The sequence below is a fragment of the Typopeltis vanoorti genome, chromosome 18, assembly GCF_054136105.1.
Source record: "Typopeltis vanoorti isolate ZY-2024b chromosome 18, IOZ_Tvanoo_1.0, whole genome shotgun sequence".
NCBI classification, from domain to species: Eukaryota; Metazoa; Arthropoda; class Arachnida; order Uropygi; family Thelyphonidae; genus Typopeltis; species Typopeltis vanoorti.
In genome coordinates, this window is record NC_143566.1 from 96,310,692 (window position 1) to 96,330,000 (window position 19,309).

At 35.3% G+C, this 19,309-nt stretch overlaps 1 protein-coding gene across 1 annotated transcript in view; it reads left to right on the plus strand.

The window, feature by feature from the left end:
- The window catches only part of Got2 (glutamate oxaloacetate transaminase 2), a 170,679-nt gene that overhangs the window by 93,628 nt on the left and 57,742 nt on the right, over positions 1-19,309 (plus strand). The window contains exons 6-7 of the mRNA XM_090407797.1: positions 9,996-10,083; positions 13,858-13,926. Of these exons, the coding sequence (XP_090263923.1) occupies positions 9,996-10,083; positions 13,858-13,926 (157 nt within the window). The remainder of the gene's footprint in view (positions 1-9,995; positions 10,084-13,857; positions 13,927-19,309) is intronic.

The following is a 19,309-nucleotide window of genomic DNA, read 5'->3' on the forward strand; positions in this document are numbered from 1 at the left end:
TGCTTGGGGCGAGCCGCTCCCTTGCATCACTGCTCCGTGACCTTTGGACTTCACCCCCCCTGTTGACTAACATTATATATCTATTAATACATATTATTTTATAAAACTCTGCTGAAGGTTTACACTTCCATTATTGATTTTAACTCATTTGTGAGTGGTACTAAATACACACTTATTTAATTCTCATAGTAAAATATGCTTGATATATTTACATAGCAATAATTTTATACTCATAGGCAATCACCTGTATTTATATTCTTTTTTTGTTTGGAAACGCATGTTAGATTGTGATAAGATAGGAGTTCCTAAAATTCCACTCTATTACAACTGTGTTATAAATAACTATTTTAATTTCCCAACATTTTGACCTAAATATTAAGGTCATCATCTGGAGTATACACAAATATACAAGGACAAACTGAATTAAATTTCACACAGTATGCTGAAGAGACAATGATTTGATCAATGGTTATTCTACTGGCATGACCTCTAGTGAAAATATATATGTGTATATATATAGAAAAAAAAATTTAAAAAAATACAAATAAAATTTAAAAAATTAATTAGAAAGTACATCAAAGCTATATTCTATTTAAGATAATATCAGAGAAACATTCTTTGATATAGATCATAGGTGGCTAACAGCAGGCCCGCAGGCCACATGTGGCTTGTAACGTGATTTTGTGCAGCTTGCGGCACGGTAAAAACTATATTAAATTGCATGTATTATCAAGGGATGCTTAAGGGTCAAAACTGTATAACTGAGTGGAGACCTCCACATAACCTTTAAAGGAATGCGGAGAACAAACCAGGGCTTCTGACCTAATGTCCAATCCTCACCTTCTCGTGGTGCACCCTGTTGGGTATCTACCTGGATACTGAACGAACAAAGATGGGCTTGCAATTTGGGATTTAGCTGACCAAATTGTATTCTTATTGGCTAAAACCAATATATAGAAAATGATGGTGCAACATGTCAAAATTTCATGCCAGCTGGGGTGTCGCCCGGTTAAACAAGGCCGCCGCTGTTTTTGCCAGGGAACTGAGGCGAAAAGTCAGCTACTGGAACAAATCTGAAAACACACCCCAACTCAACATCACCAGAGTTAAAGATTGGTACTATCAACATAAGAAGCCTGAATGGCAAAGAAATGGAACTAGCTGAAGAATTACATAAGTACCAGATCGACATAATAAGGGTGACTGAAACAAAAAAGACAAAAACTGGTGAGATCTTTCTGAACAATAAATACAAAATATTACATTGAGGAAATAACAATCAAGAAAAAGGAGGAGTAGCCATAGTATTCAATACAAAATACAAGGCTAATCTTCTTGAATGGCTGGCAGTCTCGAGTAGAGTGATGTGGGCAAATATCAGAATGGGTAACTGGACAATGAGACTTATTTGTGCCTATGGTCCTACAGAAGGTTCTCCTAAGGTAGAAGTGGAGGAATTTTTTGAGACTTTAGAGAAAGCAACTGATGCAATGAAAAAGGAAAAGTTGTCTTGTTGGGGATTTAAATACCAGAGTAACAAATGATTGTTCAGACATACAAAAAATATTTTGGGAAAATTTGGAGAAAAGAGCAAAGCTAATAATAATGGCAAATACCTGTTGGATTTCTGCTCAGGACATGGGCTGGTTATTACTAACCCCATGCTCAACATAAAAATGTGCAAAAATTCACGTGGAGAGAAGAGGCAAGAAATAAGAAAAGTCTCATTGACTATGTTATTGTTGATAGTGATGTTTTCTCCCTGGTGCAGGACACCAGAATGTACAGAGGATTTGAAATTGGAAGCGGTCACTATATTGTCTTGAGCAGGATAAAATTGAATTTCATATTGAAAAGAATAACATGTAAGAAAGTTTTAAAGAATAAAAGTTGAGCAGCTCTCAGATGATAACTGTAGACTAAAATACACAAAGATTGTTGAAGAAAAAATGAATGAGTTTCAAAACAGGAACCAAACCTTGGAGATTCAGTGGCAAGCCTTGAAGAAACCACGATTGATTCAGCCAGAGAGGCATGTGGCGAGGTTATCTGCAAGGATAGAAAAATCAGAACTCCATGGTGGACACAGGAAGTTAAAGAGGCAGTTATGGAAAAGAAGAAAGCATATCAATCATGGTTTCTTCAAGGCTTGCCACTTGAAGAAACCACTTCAAGTGGCACTTGCCACTTGACACACAAAAGAAATCAGCTTTTGCTCTTAGAGAATACAGAGACAAATGTAAGAAAGCGAAACACTGTGTAAAACTAGCTAAACAAAAGTCATGGGATGACTTTGGCAAGAACATAGAAAATAAATATCAAGAAGGTGCTAAGATATTCTGGAGGTTGTTGAAGAAGCTTAGAAATGGAGGAAAGAGGAGTGCTGTAAAAGGAGTTAGAGATGATAAAGGTGACATGAAAACAGGAGAAAATGATATCCTTGAAGTATGGAGTAATTACTTTGAAAAATTGCTAAATGAAAGAAGCAGTGATAGCACAGTGGTAAAAAAACACTCAACACGCATACAGTCAGGAATACATATCCATTCTCGAAGTAGAAAAAGCCATCAACGGCTTGAAATGTGGAAAGACAGCAGGAGTAGATGATATTCAATGAGAAATGCTGAAGTATGGTGGTATAAAATTCTTACAGTGGCTGCACTGCATAGTTCAGAAAGCCTTGACAGAAGGACCAGTTCCCGATGATTGGAGTAGAGCTCTCATAGTACCCATATATAAAAAGGGAAATAAAACTGAATGTGAGAATTGCAGAGGTAATTCCCGACTGAGTTCCTGGTAAGATATATGCAAGTATAATTGAGAGAGGGTTGAGAAGAATTGTGGAAGAAAAGCTTGGTGAAGAACAAGCTGGATTCAGCTCAAATAGTGGCTGTCAGGATCAGATCTTCACTTTATGACAAATAGTCGAGAAAGCCTGGGAATATAACAAAGATCTGTATTTAAGTTTTGTCGATTTGGAAAAGGCATATGACAAGGTTGCCAAGAGAGAAGCTATTCAATATGCTGCAGTTGTATGGTGTCAATGGGGCATTATATCAAGCAATACTTAGTCTTTATTTGAGTTGTAAGTCAGCAGTTAGAATTGAAGGAAGTACAGGAAGATGGTTTAATGTTAAATCTGGTGTGAGATAAGGATGTACATTATCTCCTCTCTTATTCATTATCTATATGGATCACATTATGAAGGAAAGTGGTATTAAACATGATATCAGATTTGGAGATGTTAATGTTATCTCTTTGCTTTATGCGGATGATGCTATACTTCTAAATAAAGCCACTAAATGTGGCAAAACACTTTCCACATACAAAAAAAAGGCACAGCCATGGGCCCGCCATTATTCCCCCCCCCCCTCTCCATTTGCTAACTTTTATATGGAATTTTTTGAGCAACGTGCTCTTGATTTCTCTCCTTTAAAACCCAAAGTCTGGCTTAGATACATTGACGATGTTTTTTCTATCTGGTCCCATGGCTGCCAGACATTACACTTTCCTCAGCCACCTAAACAAACAACACAAACGCATACAGTTCACAATTGAGATTAAAAAGCAGAACACGCTTCTGTTTCTAGATATACTTGTCATAGGTCTTCCTTCTGTCAGTCTTTCCTTCACTGTTTACCAAAAACTGACACATGCTGGCCAACATATACACAAACTCCTACCACCACCCAACACAAAAACTATGTGTCATTAATACTCTAAAAAACGGGGCTTTGAAGATTTGCTCCAATGAACAAGCGCTTAAGTCTTTCCTTCACTGTTTACTGGAAAAAAACACATATACTGACCAATATATACACATAAACTCCTACCACCACCAAACACAAAAACTAGGTGCCATTAATACTCTAAAAAAACAAGGCTTTGAAGATTTGCTCCAGTGAACAAGCGCTTAAGACGAATTTATACTTTCTTAAGAAAATGGTTACAGCCAAAACACTATCAACAAAATTCTCTACAAGACCTCACTAAAAAACAATGATAAACCAGACTTCTCTGATGTTATCTTAAATAGGATATAGCTTTGATGTACTTTCTAACTAATTAATTTTTTAATTTTATTTGTATTTTTTATTTATTTATTTTTTCTATATATGTATATATATTATAATTTCACTAGAGGAATAGCTGTTGATCAAATCATTGTCTCTTTAGCATACTGTGTGAAATGTAACTCAGTTGTCCTTGTATATTTGTGTATACTCCAGATGATGACCTTAATATAAAGGTCGAAACATCAGGAAATTAAAATAGTTATTTATAACACGGTTGTAAAGTCCATAATTTCTAAAATGGAAGCGCTTAGTACATTTGATCGCATAACATTGGTGATGCCCTTATTGCGATTAGATGCTGTACGGCCAGTATGTTTCAGGTAGCAATAAAACGATGTCAGCAAAATGGAATCATGTTTCTCTAATTCTAGCTTGTGCCATATCCATTCATTAATCTCTAGGACCTTTTGATTTGGTTTGTACAAGTATGAAAAGAACAAGCAATTGTCAGTTTGTTTACTGGTGACGAGACTTTTACATTGAAAATTGCACAGTTAGTGGTGCCTCTCCAAAAGGAGCTTGAAAGGTTAGGAAGTAATCTAATGAAAACCATACAAGACTCTTTACTCCTGTTTATCAAAGACACATATCCCATCTTTCTCTTAATTGTCAATTCTTCCAGCTCATTCCAAAAATCTCATGGATGCAGTTACTCAGCATTACCAGATATTAATACTCTCTGAAACTTGGCTAAATAACAATGAGCATATTAGCATGCCTAACTTCAATAATGTCATGCAAATGAGGCAAGATTGTCAATGAGCTAGTGGAGCATCTCAATACCATTTACCAACCAATGGTGGGAATGTCTGTCAGCATCAAGCAGGTGGGAGATATTTGTGCTACTGCATGTCTTTTGCCTAACAGAAAAACTGTTCTAAGCACAGTGGATAGGAATTTGAAGTTCAAAGATCACATAGCAAAAATTGCAAATACAACTTAGAGGATGATTAAGATTTTGAAGTGAATCTTGACATGTAAGGATAAGGAAGTCATTTTGCCTTTTTATAAAGCTTTGATAAGACCACATCTGGATTATTGTGTGCAATTTGGTCTCCCGGATTCCAAGTGGATTAAAGAATCTGTGGAAAGGATGCTTACAAAGATTATATCTGGATTATGGGATTTAGATTATGAGGACAGATTAACGGTATGTGGATTACAGATTGGTTAACTGGAGAAAGAGGGAGGTGATATGATAGCAGTCTATAAATTTTGAATGGGTGTTTTAGGATATCGTCTGATGAAACTTTTCATTATATGGAAGGTGGGGGGTTGAGAGAGAGAGAAAACAAGGGCATCCATGGAAGTTAAGTTTGTTCACAGTCAAGAAAGGAGTAAGAGCTAGGTTTTTCCCTCACAGAGCAAGTGAGTGAGTGGAATAGTTTACCTTTAGGGATAGTGAGTGCATCTAGTGTGAACGAGTTTAAGGGAAGTATGACAGCTGGTTTGGTATATTTTTGGTAGTCTACTGTTGTCCATTAGATTTAAATGCTCTATCCATTTTTGTTTATACTGTCTTATGTAGTAATTAATTGGTTTTATATTCAGGGATTTTAAACTTTCTTCATTTGTTTTATGGTCCTGCTTTCTGCTGTTTGAATTCGTTTTCCATCTTTCCTTTTTATGGTCCATGTTTCACTTCCATATAGTAAAGTTAGTTTTGACAAGACATTATATAATCTGATTCTAGTGTGTTTTTGTGCTAGGGATGGCTTAAATATATTATTGATTATGCTATTTACTTTGACAAAGTTTGATATGTTAGTGTCTGTCTTTTTCTTCGTATGATAAATCACATCCCAAGTATTTGAAAGTATTTACTTGTTCTAATATTTTATTATCTATCAGCATAACAATCAGTATAACAATATTTTACTTCTTATTGAGTTTTTTCCTTTGAATGCCATTAATTTTGTTTTTTCTTTAGATATTGTCATATTATATTGTTTTGAGATATGGTTTTAACGATCTTTGTAAATCATCTGATGTAGCTTTTTTACTAAATAATTTAAGGAAATTACAACGTAAACTAGGATATACACAAAAATAAATTTTAATATACTTCAATATTTCTGCAATGTCACGTTGCCATTTTCAAGGAACTTAAGAACAAGGCACGTTCACGCAGGCACAACAAACAGTAAGTGCGGAAGAAGCAGGAAGCTATTATTTCTCCTAAAGTCCTGATGGTTCCCCCTAGCGGGCAATGTTAGTATTCTTGGGCGATTGGGCTGAAGGTCTTCTGATGTATGTTTCCCAAATTTGAGGCAGTCTCATGCAGCCAAATTTGTTGAGGTTTGGATTGTTTCTTAGGGCTGAAGCTGATTCCATGAAAAGCCTTTCATATTTGTATTTACTACAGTGTATTATCGTGGCTTTCTTCCACCGTATTCTATGGCAGGTATCCAGAGCATGGTCAGCAAGACCAGAATGGCTGTATTGGTGAAACCAGATGTAGTCCTTGTGTTTTGAAATTCTAATATTTGCTGTCCTGCTTGTTTGGCCAAAGTAGGACAGCTTACAGCTGCAAGGGACCTGGTATACACCAGGTAGGTCTGGGGGGGGGGGGGTCGCTCTTTAGTAGAGCAGATAAGGAATGCCAATTTTTTATGTGGTCTGTAACAAGAAGTTAAGTCATGTTTTTTTAGGATTTTTGTAATTTTTTCCAAGGTGCCTCGGATATAGGGTATGGTGATGGATTTAGAGTAATCCTTGTTGTGAGGGGGGGGGGGTTACGTTTCAATATTTTTTGGGAGGGTAGCCATTGGCTGAGAAAGTGTTGAAAATGTGGTTTAGAACATCTGATGTAGCTAATGCTATTTGATCATCTGCAAATAGTGTCTTCATTCGTGGAGTTATTTGTATACCAAATGGGTTATACTGTTTCCAGATTGTTATAATTTTATTTAAGTTAAGGGATATTACATCCCATATTGTTTCATAGCTGAATAAGAAACTCAGAGTTTCATGCTGAATATAGAAACCATATAAAGTTTGGCGAGTCCAAGCGTAAGCAAATACCTGAATAGTGCAACACTAGGGCAGCTCATAGTAAGGGTAGAGCAAGCTCCAATCACTGTTCTTGGTATTTACCCATAATGTCAAACCCAACTCCTAGGAGCTGTATTACTGTTCTACATTATGAGAGAAGGTCACTACCCAGACTGGTTTCAACCTTTATTGAGGTCTCATCAATGAGTAGGTAGACCTAGGTAATACCAAGTTTGTAGCAAACAGAACTTACATACCCTACTATAAGAATTTCCAAGGTGTCCTAATAAATTACTAATTATATGAAGAGCCAAAGGCTTCAGTTCGGCATTTAAGTTAAGGGATATTGCATCCCATATTGTTTCATAGCTGAATATAGAAACTATCTAAAGTTCGGTGAGTCCAAGCGTAAGCAAATACTTGGATAGTGCAACACCAGGGTAACTCATAGTCCACCTTAAATAATTTCACAACGCCAAATTGAAGCCTTTGGCTCTTCATATAATTAGTAATTTATTAGGACAACTTCTTGGCAATTCTTATAGTAGGGTATGTAAGTTCTGTTCACTACAAACTTGGTATTACCTAGGTCTACCTACTCACTGATGAGACCTCAATAAAGGTGAAACCAGTCTGGGTAGTGACCTCTCACAATGTAGAACAGTAATACAGCTCCTAGGAGCTGGGTTTCACATTATGGGTAAATACCAAGAACAGTGATTGGAGCTTGCTCCACCCTTACTATGAGTTACCCTAGTGTTGCACTATCCAGGCATTTGCTTACGCTTGGACTTGCCGAAACTTTATATAGTTTCTATATTTGGCATGAAACTCTTTGAGTATCTTATTCGGCTATGAAACAATATGGGATGTAATATCCCTTAACTTAAATAATTTCATGTTACCGAATTGAAGCCTTTGGCTCTTCATATAATTAGTAAGTTATAATTTTATTTATTCATATATATATATATATATATATATATATATTGAAAAACAAGAGGTGAGAGGGTACATTTTTGTCATACTCCTCTTGATATATCTCTCCATTCTGAGATATGTTCTAATTCAACTGCTGTTTTATTTCCTGTATATATTTCTTGAATGGATTATAAAAGTTGGTTTGGTATATTTAAATCGGTTATTATAAAAAAATTTTGTCTACTAATTTTGTCAAAGGCTTTTTCATAATCAATAAAGGCCATGTGGGTTTCTTTTTGAACTTCTCTTTTCTATTAATAATAGATACCATTTTTCCAAGAGTAAATATTGGATCTATGCAGAATCGGTCTTTTTGGAAACCATTTTGTTGTTCTAATAGTTTGTCCTCTACAATACTGTTTAGCTTCTCTTTAATATTCCTACATATATTTTATATCCTGTATTTAGCAGACTAATTCCACTATAGTTGTTGCAATCATCTTTCAACAGATATTTCAAATGAAAAACTTGAGATGAGTAGATAAAAATCACATAATTTTCCCTCAAAACATCAGCTACAGTGTACTGTGATAGAATATGGAATGAAATGAACAAGCTTTTCTTTCCAGTAGGCTAGTAATTGGTTAGCAGGCATTTGGAACAGAAGTAGTATGTATGATGTGCTGGAGGATGGACAATGGACTAGAGGCAAAATTAGGGATGTGCCAGATCTTATAAATTATTGTACAAATTAATTGATATTTTTAAAATTCTCATCATCATCATCATCATCAAATTCCTGCCATGTACCCTCAAGGGGTGTACAGGATATGACAGTACTACATGAAAAAATTACATCATTACTAACTTCCTATCTACAGTTTTCCTCCAAATCAGTCTGTTACTTGTCAAGACTCCAACATTATCAGATCTTATATTTCTATCGTCTAAGGCACTTTGTACCGTATCAATCCACCTATATCTTGGTCTTCCTCTGGGTCGTTTTCCTGCCAACCTGGCAGAGAACACTTGTTTTGCTAATCTTTCCTCTCCCATTCTATTTAAGTTACCATACCATCTGAGATTAGCTCTGCTAACGCATTCCTGGATGCTGACAATTTCTATGAAAGATATATACACACACACACACACTTTCATAGTATGGGCAAGTAAACATCACACATGAACAATAATTTAAGCTGCAGCTTGCCTGAATCTCACAGCGCAACAATTCAATTCTGGTGCTCTCGAGTTAGTAGCCACTCGCGTATGCCTCACGTTAGACCTGCCACACGGACACCAGTTCAAATTTGACTGTTACTATTCCCAATTTGTTTTATATGAGAAGTCCATGTTTTTTAACTGATTTTTTCCAGATTCTTGTAGTTATTTACACACCTGAAGAAGTCGGCGTTCCGACCAAACTAGTCATGTTTGATTAAAGTTTTTATCATACCTTTCTCGGTGCTCCTAGTCAGTATAATTATTATTTTTAAAAATATATATATATATATATGTAATAAATTCTTATCCCTCCCACAAAACAATGTACTATAGGTTTACTCCCCATGGCTGGTAGCCATATATTTAAAAATAAAAAAATAAATAAAGTATACCTCATATTGGATTACACTAGATGGGTAAGGTTATATGCTATGCTAAATTCTCCCATTACCTGACTAACTTTTAAGTGATCCCCAATCTGAAATCTTTAATTGATAATAGGGTGAGTTAAACTTTGATACAATGGGACAGATATTTACCGCAATCTTGTTTCAAGGTAAATTTCAAGTGATCCAATGAGATTAAAAAAAAAACTTTTAATTGAACTTTTCATGTTATTTTATATCAGTAACTGGTAAATCATAGATTGCAGGGCTGAGTATAATTCATTGTTTCAGAACAAAAAATGTTTACGTTTTTTGCTCTGAAAAATTTTGTATATAATCTTGTCTTTGATTTGAAGTGATGTCATTTAAAATTATTTTCTTAATTTCTTGACAGACGTTCAGGTTTCACTGTAAAGCAGTATAGGTATTATGATCCCAAAACGTGTGGATTTGACTTTGCTGGTGCGTTACAAGATATAGCTGTGAGTAGTCCTATTGAATTCTTATATTAGTTAGAGGTATAGTCTGCCCACAGTTGTGAGACCCATAGCTGGCACAGTGCCAAGAAGAGTCAGTTCATGTGAACGGGAGAAAGGAATAAGGCGATGTATGAATTTGCCACCAACACTCAAAATCATGTGCTTTATATGTGAAATTTTCCAACTGTTATACAAGCAAACAATGAATGTTACTACTATGTTAAAACTAGCATTTTCATTAAAAAAAAACTAATTTTTTCAACATATGATAATAAACACCCATCCCACAAAACACATTGATTACCCTATTATCAGAATGGATTCACCTTCTGCCATGTGCAGAAGTATCGAGGGATCTTGCATCTGTAGTCGGACTGTATTCTCTGGTTGAGAATTCTTTCCCAAAGTTTTTCTTCTAAACTAAGTAAATAACTAGTAAAGGTCATCAGAAGGTTCAATAGACCTCAACCAGAATTTGTTAAAGAATATAACATGGAAGTTGCATATGTGGTCATTTACAGACAAAAGTCTGTAAATGATCATATGTGTAAATTGTAACACACATTTTTTATTCAGTAATATGTCACTAATGTCAACTTGCTCTTTTCATAGTGATAAATTATGCTGTTAAGGAGAGGTTACAATAGTATAGCTTAAAAAAACCCTTCATGCAAAATGCAACATGTGAAAGTCTTCTATAAATGGAAAGCAAAGGAGTCAGCAAAAGAATTTTTTGTTGTTTTTATACAGTTTTCATTTCTGAAGAGTTTTCTTGTTCTTTATCACCTAATTTTTTCTTTTGTGTTGTCCCATAATAATTCACCAAAGGATATGTACATCTGTAGAATCGAATATAATCTTTTGTCCTCTTCAATAAAACTTATCAGATGTACTTGTCTGTCCAGTTTAGTAAAACTTTTGGAATGAGGTGTATAGTTCAGCCTTCACATATATACCTTCCAGTATGATTGAATGGGCAATATATGATGGATAATGATATGGATGATTGAGGTATGAGCAAAAGAATTTTTTGTTGTTTTTATGGTCAACTTAATGTGTATATATTAACCTGTCATATACCAAAATGGGGTTTTCCAATGTACATTATAACAGTGTGACATAAAAAGTAAGATTTCTTGTATTGAGCATGTCATATAGTATAGTTATCTTATCTAAATATAGAACATTCCTGGAATCCAATCTACCTTGGTGTGACTCTTGATCGCACCCTCTCATAGAAAAAACAAAGGCAAAAGTGAATGCAAGAAACAATAGACTAAGAAAACTTACCTCCTCCAAATGGGGTGTAGACTTTAGCACACTGAGATCTTCTGCCTTGGCCCTTTGCTATTCTTCTGCTGAATATGCCTGCCCAGTATGGTCCAGATCCTGCCATGCTGAAAAATGATCCAGCATTGAATGAAAGCTGCTGCTTAATTACAGGATGCCTGAAACCAACACCATTAAAAGACCTGTATACTTTGGCTGGTATTGCACTTCCCCTTCAATTTAAAGATCTGCATTCTCAGCTGACGAAAGAAGCAGACAAATGAATGATGAACGCCACCCATTATTCGGCCAGACCGCAGTGCCCCAAAGACTAAGATCCCAACATAGCTTCTTGGCAACTGTTGAACCACCTAAACACTCCCCGGAGACAAGACTTCAACAATGGCTTGCACTATATCCTGAAAATAATACTGGTATTCTAACAGCCGAACATCTTCCACGTGGTGCCGATTTGAACTGGAATACTCGGAAAAAGCCTCAACAGACTTTGAACGACAGGACGCTGCAAACAAAACCTCATCAAATGGAGCTACCTCACTGGCCCAGATAATTGTGAATGTTGGACAACCCAGTCCATGGAACACCTTCTTTCTTGTCCCTTTCTTCCATCACTTTGCACAAAAGAGGACCTTATATCCTGCACAGAAAGAGCAGTTGATTGTACAAGATACTGGAGGAACATCTGACCATATTTATTGTATATAAGTTATGTATAGTTTCCTTTTTTTCATATTTAATTATTATTCCTTGTATAATTCACCTACAAATTTAAGCTGTTCTCATTTGTAATGCATCCTAATTTGTTGTGAATAATGTTGTACCACTTACTTACTACTGTACCACTTGTGTTTGGATACGAAATAATTAATATGTCTAAATGAAGAACACGGTGAAACAGCAGTTTAATTATCTCACTTCTTTATGATGCCGAAGAATTCATTTAATCTGATATTTAGTCCTTTAACTGTAGCATGTCTATCAGGTGAATATGTTCTAGGGCTGATTTGCCTATTTTTGAGAAGAAAGAATTTGTCTCCTACGAGAATCATACTTTCAACTGAATTGATAAAACTGGCATAAAAATTATGTCTGTAGCCTCTTCTGCTTAATTCCTGATACTTTATAAATCCTCCCAGCCTTAGAATATTGCTCTCACATCTGGGGTGGTGCACCAGAAACCTCCTTCAGGGTGCTAGATTGTATCTAAATGATTCACTTAATGGATGACCCTTCTCTCTCATTGAATCCCTTCAATTGCTTTCCGTAAATGCTCTGTTCCTGCAGTGTCTTTTCTGCAGCTATGTCTGTAGATGTTGCTCAAATTAGTTGTCATTATTTGACTTCTAATTCATGATGTTATGTGTTAGAAAAACTAAATTAAGTGCTGCATAGATTAAACTTTGTAATTTTTTTAACATTACAAGAATATTATTGCATTTCAGCAATATCAGTAGCTTCAAAGAAAAATTCCTTGGCAAATGGATCATAATAATGATAATTGTTGCTGTGAAATTGTTCCTCAAGAAAATCCACAATTGTATAAGAACTGAAACTTGGCTTGGAATGTGTTCTAAATGACTGGAGAATGCTTTCCATCTAGGAGTTAGATGGAAAGCATTCTCCAGTCATTTCTTTTCATCTTAAATTTCAGAAAACAACCAGTCCTGATATTAAATCTAAAATAATTGAGCCCTTCTACAGAATTATATTGTGAAGCTGTGCTCCACGTAAACCACTGATGACAGGCTTCCAAGTAGCATAGCACAAAGCAAACAAAGACAGAAATCAGAAGACAGAAACATAAAAATTGCTTCTGTGTTTTATCAAACATAGTAATTTGGTCTGTTCATTTATGCTTTCTGTACAGATTCTTAGAATTCTTAAGAAGTAAGTTTTTAAGGAGTTATCAATGTGACTAGACTTACAGTCCTTGGATGCATCAGTGGTTTTGTTTATTTATTAAATATTAGTGCATTTTTGCAAATAATTCTTGTTATGACTATTGAATGATGTTAGTATCTGAAGATACAAGTGATTCAGGAGAAGCAATATAAACTGTTAAGGCTATTCAGGTTTGTTATTTCATAAAGAGCAATGATGAACAATTCCCAGTATGTAAAATTAGATGAGGAATGTATTTTGCAAAATTAGTTCACTTGATTTCATAATATTAACTTTACATTTGTAGTAGCACAGTAGTTATTCTTGACTAAGGAATAAACAGATCTGTTGGTGTGACAGTGAATGTAGTAATGAAATGAGCAAGAAATGGTCTGGATTCATTTTCACACTGGTAATTTTACCCACAGATAAAGCTTTCTTATTTCTTTTTTAAATTGCTGGTTTTTAGACATCCTAAAAGTAGCACAAAAAACCATATATGGCAATTACATAAAATAATATCTGTGATTAAAATATTAGTTTTCTCTGGTATTTTATGAGATTTGTTATAAGTCATACTTACTAGTGTTTCTTTTATATTTATAGAAAATCCCTGAACGTTCAGTCATCTTGCTTCATGCCTGTGCACATAATCCAACTGGAGTGGATCCCAAAGTAAGATCATTTGCACTTTAAAGTAATATTACTTAGAACTGTCATCCAAAGTATAACTGAACTTCATTAAAAATGATTGTACAGGGTGATTCAAAAAGATGGACTCAATTTTGTAAGTCTATATATCAAACATAGACCTAGTGAAAAATATGATGTAAAGTATATTTGATTATACTCACAATAAAGTTTACAGATGTTCAATTAAAGTTCATAGATGTTCAATGTCTGTTGAAAAAAAGTCAAAAGTCTGTTGAATTCGTCTCACGTTCTCCTCCGATACACGCAGTCTCCCCGAGCTTTTCCCCTTGCACAGTCAATCTGTTCACTCAAATTGATAATTCCAATGACAAATGCTCTTCCTTGTTGGAGGTTTAATGTTGAAACGACGACGAAACGGTGGCTGCACCGCAGTCACCGACTCAGTTTTAATGAACTCACGAACGCAGAAAATTTTGTGCTGCATAGTAGTCATTTTGCTGACAACTGACGCTGCTGTGCACTCGGCAAGTGCTCTAGCGGTAGTATTTCAAACTTTAGGACCTCCTCTTTCAAATGCATTCACATACAATGTATAGTTCAGGAAATATAGTGCAAAATTAAGTCCATCTTTTTGAATCACCCTGTACTTTGGGAAACCTTCCAGGAATACTAACTCATCCAGCACACTTTCCTATGTATCTTGAGGTAGAGTATACTAGTATTCACTTCAATGTTGCATCTAATGTGCAGTCACATACCAATTCTTATTTTGTACAAAGTGACCATGCACTTTCTTGAGTAAATATCATCAATTTCTTGATATGTATCCCCAAGGGGATGTTCAGGTTACTATGATAGCACTGCATGATTAATTTTGCATTATTATTAATCTCCTATCAACAATTTTCCTCCAAATGAATATTACTTATGAGCACTCCAATATTGCCATATCTAACATTTTGTACTTCTAAGGCACTTCTGACCGAATCAATCCACCTAGACCTTGGTCTTCCTCTGGGTCTTTCCTGCCATCTTGGCATCAATATCACTTGTAATAAAATACTTATTCAAACAACTTATCTCTAATCTTTATTCACCAACATTTCTTATCCTTGAGGAAACTCTTGTTCAGTTCTAAAGCTATCTTTTCCTTGAATAATTTATGTTTGAATTTGTTTTCGGAAGTTGCACATGTGTTGTTTTTCTGGTCCTTTGTCACTGAATAAGGAGGAAGAGCATAAATGAAAATGAAAATACTGGGGACTGCCAGTGGTGAGGAATTGTGAAGAGAGGAAAACAGTCTTCCAACATACATGCATTTGACTATAGGGGAAATTGGTGACACAGTTGCAAAGAGTGGGGGGTAGATCATAAGATTATATTTCATGCAGAAATTTTTTTCAGTTGGTTTTAAATTAAATTAAACTTACCAAGAAATTATATTCTTCTTTTATCTGAGAAGAAAATTTCTTGGCCTATTTAATTACAGTTTGTCTTCATAGCAGCATGCTTCTGTGCCAAATTCAATCAAATGTCAAAAGAGACCATGCTAATTTCTCCAAACCTTACCATGGCTTGTGTCCATGCCCAGAGGTAGACAAGGCTGGGTAGTAGATCTGTTCCATTCATCTCACTGGACATCATCAGATACTGTATGGTCACTTCGTTGCTTGGTGATGTACTACATCTCACTGTGTGGGCCTGCTGTATTCTTTCCTGGAAGCTTCTGAAGATCAGTCACTCCAGACACGAAAAAAAAAAAAAGGGTCATCAAATTCCTGACATGTACCCTCAAGGTATACAGGATATGATAGTACTGCATGAAAAACTTACATCACCACTAACTTCCTATCTACAATTTTCATTCAAATCAATCTGTTACCTATCAAGACGCCAACATTATCAGATCTTATATTTCTGTCTTTTAAGTCACTTTTAATGTATCAATCCAGCTATATGTCTTCCTCTGGGTCTTTTTCCTGCCGACCTGGCAGAGAACACTTGTTTTGCTAATCTTTCCTCTCCCATTCTGTTTAAGTAAAACCTGAGATTGGCTTTGCTAACACATTCCTCGATGCTAACAATGTCAAGTTCTTTCCTAATATCCTTGTTTTTAATATGATATTGCCATTGATTCCATCTGTTCACTACCCTAATCTTTCTCAGGACTCTCATATCTGTGGTATCTAGTTTTGGGTGAAGTGTCTTATTTCTAACTCGACTCTCAGATTTAAAATTTTAAGTTAAAATTAGTTTGAACACTGTCTTGTAAACAGCTAATTTAGTGTTTTGACTACTTTCTTTCTTATTCCATTTAATTTATTCAGTTGACTTCCTACCATACCAGCTTTGTTGATTCTGTTGTCTATTTCCATATTTAATTTACCACCTTCAAAAATCGTGCCCTAGTAGTTGAAATGTTTTACTTGTTCTATAGGTTCTCCACTCACAATGCAGTTGATATTTTCAGTGCTTTGGCCTATTTTCACTGTCTTTGTCTTGTCATTGCTGACCTTCATACCATATCTATTACAACAGTTAGCCAATTTAGTTAGGGAATCTTGCAGACTTGTAGCTGATTTATTTAGAAGTATAACATCATCCGCTTAAAGTAAAGAGCTGGGATTAACATCTCCAATTTTGATATCAGGTTTAATACCACTTTCCTTCATATTGCTATCCATATAGATAATAAATAATGATGGACAATGTACACCCTTGTATGATACAAGATTTAACACCAAACCATCTTCCTGTACTTTTGTCAATTCCAACTACTGACTAACAACTTCAAATAAAGACTAAGTATTGCTTGATATAATGCCCCATTGACACCATATAACTGTAGTGTTTTAAAGAGATTCTCTCTTGACACCTTGTCATATGCCTTTTCCAAATCTACAAAACTTAAATACAGATCTTTATATTCCCATGATTCTCAACTATTTGCCATCATCATCATCAAATTTCTGCCATGTACCCTCAAAGGGTGTACATGATGTGAGAGTACTACATGAAAAATTTACATCATTACTAATTTCCTATCTACAATTTTCCTCTAAATCAGTCTGTTACTTGTCAAGACTCCAACATTATAAGATCTTATATTTCTATCATCTAACGCACTTTGTACCATATCAATACCACTATATCTTGGTCTTCCTCCGGGTCGTTTTCCTGCCAACTGGGTAGAAAAAACTTGTTTTGCTAATCTTTCCTCGCCCATTCTGTTTAAGTGACCATACCACCTAAGATTATCTCTGCTAACGCATTCTTGGATGCTGACAATGTCAAGTTCTTTCCTAATATTCTCGTTTTTAATATAATATTGCTATTGATGCCATCTATTCACGCCTCTAATCTTTCTCAGGACTCTCATATCTGCAGTCACTAGTCTTTGGTCAACTGTTTCACTTCTGAACCAGCTCTCAGATCCATAAGTTAAAACTGGTTTGAACACTCTCTTGTATACAGCTAATTTAGTGTTCCGACTAATTTCTCGCTTATTCCATTTGAATTTATTCACTTGACTTCCTACCATACCAGCTTTGTTGATTCTGTTGTCTATTTCTATATTTAATTTACCATCTTCACTCAAAATCGTACCTAAGTAGCTGAAATGTTTTACTTGTTCCAGAGGTTCTCTGTTCACAAAGCAGTTGACATTTTCAATGATTCTGCCTATTTTCATTGTCTTTGTCTTTTTATTGCTGACCTTCATACCATATCTATTACAACACTTATTCAATTTAGTCAGGGAATCTTGCAGACTTGTAGCGGATTTATTTAGAAGTATAACATCGTCTGCATAAAGCAAAGAGCTGACATTAACATCTCAAATTCTGATATCATGTTTAATACCACTTTCCTCAATAATGTGATCCATATAGATAATGAATAACAGAGGGGATAATGTACATCCTTGTCTCACACCAGAATTAACATTAAACCATCTTCCTGTACTTCCTTCAATTCTAACTGCTGACTTACAACTCAAAGACTAAGTATTGTTTGATATAATGTCCCATTGACACAATATAATTGTAGTGTATTGGATATCTTCTCTCTTGGCACCTTGTCATATGCCTTTTCCAGATCAACAAAACTTAAATACAGATCTTTGTTATATTCCCATGATTTCTCCACTATTTGTCTTAAAGTGACGATCTGATCCTGACAGCCTCTATTTGACCTGAATCCAGCTTGTTCTTCACCAAGCTTTTCTTCCACAATTCTTCTCAACAGTTTCTCAAGTATACTTGTATAGATCTTACCAGGAACACTCAGTAGGAAAATACCTCTGTAATTCTCACATTCAGTTTTTATTTCCCTTTTTGTATATGTGTACTATAAGAGCTCTACTCCAATCATCAGGAATTCGTCCCTCTGTCCAGGCATTCTAAACTATGCGGTGCAGCCACTATAAGACGTTTATACCACCATACTATAGCATTTCTGGTCGAATATCATCTATTCCTGCTGCCTTTCCACATTTCAAACCTTTGATGGCTTTTTCTAGTTCAAGTATGGATATATATTCCTGACTGCATGCCTCAGTGATTTTGACAACTGTGCTGTCATCACTGCTTGTTTCATTTAGCAGTTTTTGAAATTAATTACTCCATATGTCAAGGATATCTTTTTCTCCCATTTTCACGTCACCTATATCATCTATAACTCCTTTTACAGCATTTTACTCCATTCCGAAGTTTCTTCAACAACCTCCAGAATATTTTGCCACCTTCTTGATATTTATTTTTCTGTGTTCTTGCCAAAGTCCTCTGATGTTTTTTTTTAGCTAGTTTTACACAGTGTTTAGCTTTCTTACATTTGTCTCTGTGTTCTCTAAGAGCACAAGCTGACTTATTTGCCAGGAACTTTTGATATGCTTTCTTCTTTTCATTAACTGCCTCTTTAACTTCCTGTGTCCACCATGGAGTTCTGATTTTTTTATCCTTGCACACAACCTCACCACATGCCTCTCTGGCAGAATCAATCAATGTTTTCTTCAGAGTTTGCCACTGAATCTCCAAAGTTTGGTTCCTGTTCTCAAACTATTTCATTTTTTCTTCAATAATCTTTGTGTATTTTAGTCTATAGTTCACATCTGAGAGCTGCTGAACTTTTATTCGCTTTAAAACTTTCTTACATGTTATTCTTTTCAATATGAAATTCAATTTTATCCTGCTCAAGATGAAATAGTAATCACTTCCAATTTCAAATCATCTTTACACTCTGGTGTCCTGCACCAGGGAGAAAACATCACTATCAACAATAACGTAGTCAATGAGATTTTTCTTATTCCTTGCCTCTTCTCCCAATGTGAATTTGTGCGCATTTTATGTTGGAACATGGTGTTAGTAATAACCATTCCATGTCCTGAGCAGAAATCCAACAGATATTT